This window comes from Petromyzon marinus, chromosome 1 (genome assembly GCF_048934315.1).
Source record: "Petromyzon marinus isolate PM22_M1 ecotype Great Lakes invasive population chromosome 1, UKy_Petmar_22M1.pri1.0, whole genome shotgun sequence".
Lineage (NCBI taxonomy): Eukaryota > Metazoa > Chordata > Hyperoartia > Petromyzontiformes > Petromyzontidae > Petromyzon > Petromyzon marinus.
In genome coordinates this window covers 29,775,615-29,787,689 of record NC_133667.1, presented here as the reverse complement: position 1 = coordinate 29,787,689, position 12,075 = coordinate 29,775,615, and the positions used below count along the sequence as shown (strand labels likewise).

Sequence of the window (12,075 nt, the reverse complement as noted above, 5' to 3'; positions counted from 1 at the left end):
AGGCTAAAACAAATGCACTCTCAGACGTTTGTTACCTTATGGACCACGCTATGATTGCGTATTGTTGTTTTACCTCAAATCTGTTCACAGGGACCAGATGAGGTCCCGCCACTGCCTCCGAAAACGTACCTGCAAGGGCCTCAACCTACGGAAGTCGCCATGGTCCCTGCCATCCCGAGCAGAGAACCGCTGACACCCCCTTTCCTCGAGCGTCCACTGAGCGCGTTCACTCAAGCATCTGCCGGCCACTGGCAGTTACCGAGCCCGGTGATTCCCTCCCACAGCGCCGGCTATCAACAGCGGTCCTCAAGTGGGAGGCCGCAGATGCCGACGTCCTTCAGCTTCGATTCGACCGATCAGCACCGGCGCGGCGCACCCGCCGTGAACTTTAACCCCTCCGCCGCGGCGGTGGCGAGTCCCAAGATTGAAGCCAAGGTCGTGATGGTGAACCATCCGCCATCGCCTCTGCCTCGGGAGGATGCTCGGGGCCAGATAGACGGTGACTATGCGGGACTACCGGATGAGTACCACAGACCGCCGCCATGTGCTCCTGGTTTTTAACATTGATATTTCCCCCCTCCCCTCACCCCCCCCCCCCGGTGTGCTTGAGGAACTTTGGTAGAGTTTGGGGGTTTGAGGCGGATGCAGCGAAGTGTGAAATAATGGTTTTGTTGCACGTTCCCAATTGTTGCACGTTCCCAATGCTACCGTGTTGGTTTTCGCAATTGTGCAGTGCGCTTATTTGGGGTGTCACGCATGTGTTGTCCGGGATGACGTCCGACGTTTCGCTCCATGTGCTGCCAGGAGCTTCTTCAGGAGCTGGATGTCAACATCGTGCCGAACGGCACGCGGGTAAAACCCAAAGGACACTTCTTTGTTGAAATATGAATTTGCTGCGACGAACACAATCGCGGAGTACAGCCGGTTCATTTAGTCCGGTGAAATGGACAAACTTTTTTAGCCATTTAAGCAACCTTTGGTTACCACTCCACGGACATTTTTCATAACCGATTTACAAAATGTAATGTGTAAATGCATTATTCTATATGGACTCGTATTTTATTGCCACATTGTGCCTTGGGATTGAGGAAGTGTGAAAAATGTTATTTGTTGAGAGTTTATTTCGTACGTCTTGAGTTTTCTCATTGAGTAGTAGGTTATAATAGAGTGACACTCCGAGCCTGCCATAGATCACTTTATGCCAGTTAACATATTCTAAACATATTTCTACACTTTTTTTGACGAAGGAATTTTACGTTCATATTACTTTTTAATGAGATGGCATCGCTTTGTCAGTTTCTCACAACTGTTGGTGAAATTGCTCGTCAGCTCATGAATTTGATCCAATTCCCACCCCCCCCCCCCCCCCCCTTGAATGGTACGTGGAATTTATATTGGATTTTACAAAACAAACAGTAATATGTGTAATTCATGGGAGGGAATTAAATATTTTAATCTTACATTGCCATAGCATTGAGCACTGCGTTGTCTTGTTTTCCTTAACCCCCCTCCCGCTCCACACAAATATTAAGATCACGTGAAAACACAGTGGGCTGGTGAATAGCATCAGGATAGGTGGATGGCGAGTACTGTGCTTTCTATAATTGTGATTTGTGGGATTTGTTCTTTTAATACTATTTGTTAAGTGTTCATGTTGAATTTTCAAAATAAAGATTTATATTTCAGTGTTGTTGCCATGGGATGTTGATGATGAATGTTGTACTAAATGTGATATAGGTAAAGAGGCGCAGTCCTGCAATTACTGGCTGGTGCCACTGCTGGCAGAAGGGGCCTCCAGCAGAGGAGAGCTCTGGAGAGTATTTTGTCTGCGTGTCCACGCTTTCCCAGACGTCTTGGCAGAGATGGGGGGGGGGGGGTACCTTGACTTTACCCCCACCACACACGACTTGTTGATCGACTGTGACGTAACGATTTATACTGCTCAGGTGGAGGGATCTTAAAAAACGTGTCCATCGCTTAAACTGCCGCGCCCGGAGATCGAATCGAGCCAGCGCACTGTGGATTGCAAGTCCAGTGTGATAATAACCAGTACACGGCAGTTATCACCATCTTACATATAATACACGGAATTATATTGCAGTCTTTTGGCTGTGTATGTAATGACATGTAAATGTGATATGTGCGTTGATGAAATGTGGTAGCCATTGCATAAGAATGTAAATGAAATTATTTGGATATTTATTGCTGTTGTTGCACAATAATTCTATTTTAAAAATCTCAAGTTGTGTGGAGAAGTAGCGATGCTAAGTTGACGATAGAAGCGCCACTGATGTTCACCATTCGCAATTGATATCGTCTGTGAAAAATCTGCTTTTAATAATTGCAGAGTGATCATTAGCTCGTCCGTCTGGATGCCACTGGGAGTAGTCCTCGACTCGCAATCGAATGTGGACGTGAACGATGCTCGATTGATATATGAACACTTTTTCATTAACAGATATTGAGTAACAAACAACCCCCTCCCCCATTAGGGATGGCTACACAAACTGATGTAAATAAAAACAAATGCATTGACTGGCAAGGCCCTGGACTTCAAGAGTCCCAAAAGGTCGACTCGATCCATCATCAAACCTGTAGAGGATGGATAATCCATGTACAGCTGTGGGGTGTGGAACTGTCGTTGAAATCGAAATCCTGGGGAATCACGGTTTTTGTCAGTTGCATAATATTGCACCATTCACCATGCATGAATTTACATGCAGTTCTCCCATATCCTGGTATTGTGTGTTTATATATATATGTACCCCTATTTAAATATTCCTGACCCAATAAGTTTTTAATAGAAAAGCTATACGTAACCTTGGCTGCACGTCTGTGTACATATTCCCTGACGCATATATATACACACACACACACGTGTGTACCTTGAATTACCGACACAGGAACGCTGTACAGTGTTCCATGGGATTGCGAACAGTGTGTGTTTGCATATCTCTGTGCATTGTGTGAGCAGACTAGGCAAACCTGCTGAGCAACTCTTAACACTCGCTCCGCTGACATTGGCCCTCGCTTTAGTCTGCAAAGCTTTAGTCTGCAAGGAGCAGTTTTTTTTCTTCCCAATTGTCCCATTCTACTCTCAACTGTAAATCCTGGGTTTCTCTTTTATTTTGGGACTGTGCGCTGTCGTGGTCTGGTGGAGTATCAAGGTATAAAATCTAACACAGGGCCTCCAAACACATTTGCGCATAGCAAACAAACCCTCAGTCAAAGGTGGGCACAAACTGGTGTAGATGTAGAATATTTGTTTTATCCAATGTATCCACATCTCGAGTTTAAATTGTGATTTTTCTTTTATTCGTGGGGCATGTGGCTGCCGGGGTCTGGTTGGGTCAAGGTCAAGAAACGAAGAGAGGGCCTCCAAAACTAATAATTTGACCTTTAGCATCATAAATTAGAACACAAAAGGGGCCTTCTAACCATAAGTCCCAGAATGGTGGTTATCAAATTCCATTTCGTTTGAAGATTTTCGTTTGATGTTATCTTACGGTAATTGTGACGTGAACATTTGTTTTGGCATTGGCTGCTGCCAGATTTATAACGCTGTGCTGCGTTAATTTAACATAATTTGACTTTATAACCACGTTAGATCTGCTGGTAGAGATATAATATTTCTATTGAAAGCCAGAAGAAAAACATGTTCACATGGGAGGTCTATTTGCCTGAAAGAGTTGTTTTAATATATAAGTTGTTTTATAGTTTATAATAATTGATTTTTTTAAAAATATTGACAGAGGTCAATTGTTTCCAGCCAGTGCATAATCACTGCCAGTGTATTTTTATGAATACTCTCAAAACATGTTTAGAGTATAAATTCGATATAAGCGCACCTTTTATAAGGCATGCTTATATCAGAAGTAATGTGCTTGCTTATATACAGGGTGGCCCAAAAGTCAGGACACATCGGGTAATGTAATTTATATTTGCGTTTGCATGAACACATTTTGATTGTTTGTTCTTTCAGTTAATATTTTATCTATTGCATTATTTTTCCCATATACAAAACTCGACGAGAACCCTGAATGTACTGATACTATATAATCGATGGATGTTCCAAGATTACGCATGCAATCTTTAAAAAAACGTCCTAAATTTCAAAAGATAATGCATGCATGCAGTAATGTGAATGGGAGTCGGTTTTAACATTTGTTCAAGTAAATTAACCCTATGTGTGCTGACCTTTGGGCTACCCTCTATAAGGCGTGCTGTTATATAGCATCTGTTCAAAAATAATAATAAAAAGAATTTGGATTTTAAGGATTTTTTTGGACTTTATATAATTGTCCACGATAGAACCACAAACGATGGAATAATGCTTTGCAGGTGATGTCACATGGTCCTTTGCGTCAATTTCAAATAAAGGTGGCACATGTTGGTGGTCATGTCACATGGCATCACTGCCTGGGCAGCTGCAGGAGCCGAACCTTTGACCCCGCGCAAACAAGCAAGCTTGCTAATCGCATGGCTGTCAAGATGCGCCATAATGGCCCGGTTATAGGTCAGGCATGTTTTATTTAAACCAGGGGCAGCCCATTGAGACAACACATCCATCTTGTAAAGGGACACATGGGAAAATACAGGGTAATGGTCGACTGGGTATTGGGGTCAGCAGTGGGGCAGTGTCCAGCACCTTGTGCTATGAACCCAGAGTCCAGAGTTCGATTCCTGGCCACGGCTAACATTGACAATTAACAGATCCTGCCACCCCCCCCCCCCCCACATCACAAATTCGTCTTGCCAAGCGTGGTGAAATATGGTCAAACCAACCTCCCATGACAGAAATGGTGTGTGGAGGCCTTCATTCAGCAGTGGATTGATAAAGACGTGTCAATGAAATGAGCAAACACTCTGACCGAGGTCCACACAGTGAAAGGGGATGCGAACCACACTGAATCTGAACAGCGGTGCGACTTCCACTACCTCCATCGAGTATTACGATGCAGCGCACCACAGTGGAACTGGTGAGATTTTGAGAGTGGCTGGAATGAGCTCCTCCATAAAATAAAAGCTTGAGAACCACGCACAAACATCCACGGCCCTTTGACGACGGCTGTGGATGTTCGGGGGGTTATTTGACCGTACTCCACCATGCTCGCCAGTCTGGGAGGGTTATTGAAGGTGGAACGATAGCCAACGGAGAATATAGTACCATCTTGATTTTAAGCTTTCGTGACTGCAGGAATCCACACTCTCTGGTTCTTTCGGTAAAGTCACGTAGGTAGAAATAATAATAAAAGAACACGACGTTTCGGTCGCAACACAAGCGTCTGTCATCAGGTGAGAAAGAAAGAACCAGAGATAATGTAATATAATACAACACAACGATGGATTTTTCTGTACCGTTCTCTGCTGCGAGCGTAGCCGCGTAGCAGCTGTAGCCTATAATACCTGTTTTTCTACGCACGGTGGTGGCACATCCACTCACTATCCTGGCTCATCAGTGCGCAAATTCTGCAGGTGAAGAAGGGGGCTCTCGTGACGTCTGGCAAGTCAGCGTTATTTTTTTAAAAATGTTTTTTTCAAACGATGATGGAACTTCGGGGTGGCGGAGTGGGGGGGGGGGGAGTTCCTGCTCATTACAGGGACGAGCCTCAATTTCACGTGCGCAGTGACCCCTGTGCTCTGGCTGCGGCTCGGGTCACACTTCCGCATCACCCGAGCGTGCCACTGCCGTGCCAATTACGAATGCATTATTTCTGCTAAGTGGTGGATACATCCGCTGATTGATGGCTACCTGGCGTGCCCCCCACCCCCCCCCCAAAAAAAAATTAAACTGAACGCAGGCATGTCGGTGCCAATGAGGGAAACATAATTTAGGTGGATTTATTTTGAGATTAATGTCATGGAACTCCTGGATGGTATGTTAATGTCTCTTCGTTGCATTCCTTTCAAGTGCTTGTTATTTATGCAGCATATGCTGTTCCCGTTATATTGCCGAGAACATGTATATATATAACGTTTTAGGTTGTTAATCCCATCTGTCTGTCTTGAAAGTGCTCGGGGTAAGATCATGTGACTGGGTAACTGATTCGTGTGTGATAAATGAAAAGTTATTATTCAAAATGTGATGTTTTCAGTTTCGGTTAATGTGTTGTCTCATTTGAGGACGCAACAGAGTCTGCCTCTGCTGTTACAGGTAAAAACGTGTGCAGGTGGACGAATTGATCATTGGTACACAAAGGCAACGTGGGGTATAATCAATTAGCCCAGGCCAGATATGTTCACCTGTCGGTACCACCTGAAGTGGCATATGTTTTGTGGCTCCAAATTATTCATGTGGCCTCAGATATCACTCACCACTGACGCTCGCCTGGGACAGGAATCGACCTCTGTTAGCCAGGTTCATAACGCAGTGCGTTAACTACTTTGCCACCGTTCCCTCATACCTGTATTACATCTACTGTACTGTTCTGTGGGGCAAAAACAACATTCGTTTCAACATTTAGGCCTTGAGCCCAGATACAATGCAGCTAAAAAATATTAAAGCAGGTTGTAATTCTCAGTCACTTCCAGCTAACCGCTACATTTTAATGAAAAAAAAATCCACGTGAAAAAAATTGCTCAAATAATATGTAAATCTTTTTTTCTAAAGTTTTAGCAGATGTCCCCGTAAAATAGTGGCGTTTGAAAATCCTATTAATCCTGAGCAAGCATCAACATGTAGTGTTCAAGGTGTTTTTTCGGTGAATACACGTCTTGTATCAAATAAAAAAATACAAGAAATACTTTATTTTTGTTCTTCAAATTGCAAATCTTCAATGCACCAAACGAGATCTCACATCTTCAAAGACTCTCACTCGGTTAAATAAAATTGATTCTTTAAGAAGTTGACTCCAATTATGTCCCACTTGTGTTTTCTCTGCATCTGGTGAGGCGGCTCGGAAGGTTGCAAGCCGTTGGAGGTTGACCCATCATCCTTCTGGGTCGATAAAATAAGTACGACTCCGTGGGAAAGTCAACATGGCATAGTAATGTGGACTTTCCACCATGACTCAGGATTGTAAACAGGCCATGAACAATGCTTCATTGTTAATTTTAGCAGGGAATAACTTAAGATTTTTTTACTTTTCATATCCTTACACAGCCATTGTGTCAGATATGTATGTGTTGTTGCTGATGTTCGCTTGCCTGTTCTGTTTGTGTTGCGATTGATTTACGTGTCTTACCAATTTTTAATCTATTTTTCAGACTATTATTTCACATGTAACACAAATTACATCGGACTATGCAGAGTCTAAACATAGACTCTGTTGGTATGCATCTGGTTTCTGAGCTTGTGCTGGTGCATAGATAGGCGCACCGCGCTTTGAACCTGGCGTTCTGAATTTTAGTTGAAGCCACGGCTGACATCGGCGGCGAGTGATAATAATTAACCTGAGTCAGTCCTGGACCCCGCCTCTGTTGCTAACCCCACACGTGAGTTGCTTGGTCAGTTGCGGTCAATCCCCATGACTGACATGGTGTGGGAGAGGCCTGACGAAGGCCTGTAAATCATTATTTCGTGGAGTTTTTAAAAATATAAACACTATAAGGATCACTCTCCACTAGTGTCATAACGTTACAGCAATGTCTCTTAACAGGTGCAAGCCTGATGTTTAGTTTTCATCAGCATTGCTTTAGGCTTGTTAGGGGAAACTCAGCAGCTTTGTCCAAACCTCAATTCATCACACTTCCCCGTGAGCCAGATTCTCGTAGCAATCTTCATTGAAATGAAAATGAAGTTGTTACACCTTGCACACACGCCTGCTGATTGGTAAAACACATTGGAAAGGTGCAGCATAGTGGGGAGGATGGATTAATGAAAGACGTTTGTGAAATCTTCATAATCGCGACAGTCATTGGGCCCTCACCCATCTGTGGATTGATAACAGAGCTGCACATTAGCACGTTATTGTACTGTTCTTTATTTCCCCGTCATCTGCAAGGAGTGATTTAGTGTTCTCTCCTCCCCGTTTGCGAGTGTCGCCTAAGCCACCTTCTCTGGACCGCGATGACCGGTGATTGATGCTGATTGCGACGCAGCTGGCTTGTTAAGCACAGCCACGGATAAGCTCTTCTTCTTGTTGACCAGCACTTGTCACGGTGAATTGTGTTGCTCGAGAAAATAATAAAAATAATTAAATGCACGTATTCCTTGATGTACAGCCAGACGTCTTAGGCTACCAGCCAATGGCTTCGGTTGAGAAGAGTATTTTTGAGTATTTTGGCTGCTAAACATGTCCACATGATGAGCCACTTCGTTGAGCTATTATTTGTGGCCGGGTCGCTTCTGAAAAAGAGCTACATATAGCTCAGTGGGCCTTAACTGTTAAAAAAAAGTTTTTAAAGTTGAATTAGTTAAGTTAATAAGGGTGGATGCTAATAAAAAAAAACAAAAGTAAATCTTGGAGATGAATAACAAAATACATCGGAAAAGGAAAAGTAATCAATAAACGTGGTGGCCGGTGGTACAGTGACTTAGCACACTGCGCTATGAACTATGGCCATGATCCTCGATCCGTGACTGCACCAACCCGCACTGACCAACGTGGTGAAGAATAGTCAAATAGGGTGGGGTGAGATTACCTTTCTTGGAAGCGGCTCTATCCTAATTAATATCGAATGGAGACATTGTTCCTTCATCATTTTGCAATGCAATATAATCATCCTTCATTGTAATACAGCTACTCTCTCCACTTTGCCTTCATTTGGGATAAATCGTAAAAAATTGCAATTTTTCTGGGATTAAAAAACATTCACTCAGCAGCCCTAAGTACATATTAAAAAAACCCCATCGTTCTCGCAATGTTTTTCTTGACGAGATCGTCACCAAGTTGTAGGTCTGTATCCGGTTACATAAAACACGTGTAAGTGACTTTTAGTGCCTTTATTCACTCTGCTCCGTGATGTTTACTGCACCTGACCACCGTCCATGTTGGTCGGGCCAGTGACATTGGAACATAATCGCTCTCTGGAATGGTAAACCCACCCTTTCTGCACCACCAAAACCTTGCCCTGTCCCCAACATTCTCCACTGAAGAGACAATCATGGGCAGAAGCACGACTACTCTTCTACAGGGATGGTGGTGGAGTGTGGGCAACTGTCCCTTCGCATTTTCTCTCTGTGTAGGCCTAGCTGATCGTGCACCTGGCGCAGCCTGAGTGAGGCCTAGTTAATCATACACGTGGCGCAGCCTGAGGACTAGTTAATCGCGCACATGGCACAGCCTGTGTGAGGCCTAGTAAATTGTGCACGTGACACTGCCTGGGTGAGGCCTGGCAGATCGTGCACCTGGCACAGCCTGAGAGAGGCCTGGTTAATCATGCACAAGGCGCAGCCTGAGTGAGGCCTGGCTGACAGTGCACCTGGTGCAGCCTGAGTGAGGCCTGGTTGATCGCGCCCATGGCGCAGCCTAAGTGAGGCCTAGTTAATAGTGCGACGGACCACAAGCTGTGTTCCTGCCAAGGCGGCATTGCCACGGACTTCAAGCTGTGTTCCTGCCAAGGCAACATTGCCACGGACCCCAGGCTGTGTTCCTGCCAAGGCAGCATTGCCACGGACCCCAAGCTGTGTTCCTGCCAAGGCAACATTGCGACGGACCCCAAGCTGTGTTCCTGCCAATGCAACATTGCCACGGACCCCAAGCTGTGTTCCTGCCAAGGCACCATTGCGACGGACTCCAAGCTGTGTTCCTGCCAAGGCAATATTGCGACGGACCCCAAGCTGTGTTCCTGGAAAACTTCACGGAGATCGTCAAGACGGCTAAGGGTCGTGAATGAAGAGTCCCCTGTGTGGGCTTCAGTGGGGCCGTCTGGTCGGGCAGCAGAGACACGAGAGGCCAAGAAACGACATTCCAGTCATGGGCTGAGCTCAAGGAGGGCTAGCTCGAGCACCATCCTGCGGCGGGGAAAGGAGGCGGTGCAAGCCGAGCCCACAATAGCCAAAAATCTGTTGTCCCTGTCTGGGGGGGCGCTGTTCAACCCTAGCACATGGGCGAGAAGCCGTGCATGTGTGACGAGTGTGGCAAGACGTTTTCTCGCGCTCGGCCTACAAGTATATATTTTTTCTTTTCCGCTTGTGTGTAAATCTGTGCTTACCCTGGATATTTTAGAGATGGCAATTCTCCTGCTGTGTTTCCTACTTCTGTCCCTTCCGGCCATATCTAGTGCCACACTAAACTCTACAAACAGCTACCCTCGTTACTTTGCGTCCATTCTTGTTGCTCGATTTGCCACTACACCTGCTAATGAAACAGCTCATAGACAATAACAGCACTTTTACAGATGATCTGGTTCCATCTGTAAAATATGCTGTTATTCTGAATAAACACAAGATCCAGGTCCGATTCAACACAGTACATAAAATCCGTGATCTGGTTCCATCTGTAAAAGATGCTGTTCCAGACATACAGTACCCGGGCGTTTACAAACTAAAGTGCCTCTGTGGTAGTAGCTACGTTGGAGAAACCAAACGACATATCTCGGACCGCATCCGCGAACATGAAGCAGACTTGAAACACGGTAGAACGTACTCCTCTGCCGTGGCAGATCACTGTTATAATTCAGTGGGCTCAGATGACATTGACTTCTCCAAGACGGAGGTTCTTTGCAAACCAACCGGCTACCATGAGACATTCGTTCATGAGGCCATTCACATATACAAGCACAGAGACAATTTCAACCGAGAAGATAGATTCTGGCTTAGTAACCATTGGAAATATGTTTTAAACCATTTCCATTCTTAATTAATTGTATTTTACGATGACCTTCAGACCGCAGCTCTTTCGCTAGCATTGACTCTTAATACCTCTCACACCACGGTTAATGGTATGGTTTACAACATGGAGTATAACAGCGCCTCGCAGATGTCTCTCTCCCCCTCCTCCGTTCCGACCATGGATGAACTCGTCCGTCTGAACGAGGCTCATAGCTATCCGTGGTGCTAAAGTTGAGGGTAAGAATCCACCCATTTTTTCGCCATATAGCATTGTGATATATAACGACTTATTGTTGGTAGCTTAGCTGATTGGAGAATATATAGAGTTTATTGATAACATTGAGGTAATTTATATTTTAGTTTTTATTGGTTTACTATACAGTATTCATTATATAGTGTAGTGTATACCCAGTTACTGTTAATAGCTCAGATGTGTAGGCTTTGACTTTAACATAGCCATTTCTGTGACCAGTCACAAGCTAATCACTCAGCTATTTCAATGCTAAATTCTATGCTAATTCCTTGTCAAGGCACTCTGTTTCTTCTCACACAGCTTAAAGGTCGCGGTCTGAGCTTGGCTGTGTTCACTCCATCGCTGTCCTCCAGACAGTCTCGTCCCTTCACCTGATGAAGGCCGCTTGTGTTGTGGCCGACACATCGTGAGAATTTTATTGTGTTATTTTATTTTATCAATTTATTATTTTATTCTCATTCTACGTGACTTTACCGAAAGAACCAAAGAAGATGAATCCTTGCAGTCACGAAAGCTTTAAATCAGTCATCTCTGCTTGACGTCCTATTGACAAATGCCCCTCACAATTTCACACTGACTGGTGTTCTGGGTAATAACCTTAGTGATCACTCCTTCATTTTTGGGGTGAGATCATCAGCCAGACCCAAAACCCCCCTAAATTGGTTGAGAAGCACTCTATGAGACACTTCAGCACTCAGGCATTTACTAATGATGTGCTTCACTCGGATATTGACAAGGTCTGTGATATCCCCAACCTGACTACGGCTTGGGAGACCTTCAGGTACACGTTTCTCCAAATTCTTAACAAACATGCTGCGTTGGTTAGATTTAAAACTAAAGGCAACCGCCCAACATGGTTTGATCTTTTGATTACAAAGCTCATGAAAACTAAGGACAAGGCTTGGGCATGTGCTCAGAAAAGTAATTTGGTCAATGACTGGCTAGAATACAGGATTTTAAGGAATAAATGCATAAAAAAAATAAGGCATGCAAAAAATGCCTACTTTTCCTCCACTCTCCTGGAATCACATGGAAATGCCAGGATTTTCTGAAAAACAATCAAATGTATCGAAAAGGCATCCAAAACAGACAATCTGCCCGCTGAGCT

General features: G+C 44.4%; 1 protein-coding gene across 2 annotated transcripts in view; it reads left to right on the top strand.

Moving 5' to 3' along the window:
- Positions 1-1,685, top strand: part of LOC116939609 (myosin-IIIb-like) — a 42,101-nt gene extending 40,416 nt beyond the window's left edge. The window contains exon 29 of one of the 2 annotated variants that reach the window (XM_032948222.2): positions 91-1,685. In XM_032948222.2, coding sequence (XP_032804113.2) covers positions 91-561 — 471 coding nt within the window. In that variant the 3' untranslated portion in view covers positions 562-1,685. The remainder of the gene's footprint in view (positions 1-90) is intronic. The other variant, XM_032948240.2, reaches the window with a different exon arrangement.
- The last annotated feature ends 10,390 nt before the right edge of the window (positions 1,686-12,075 follow it).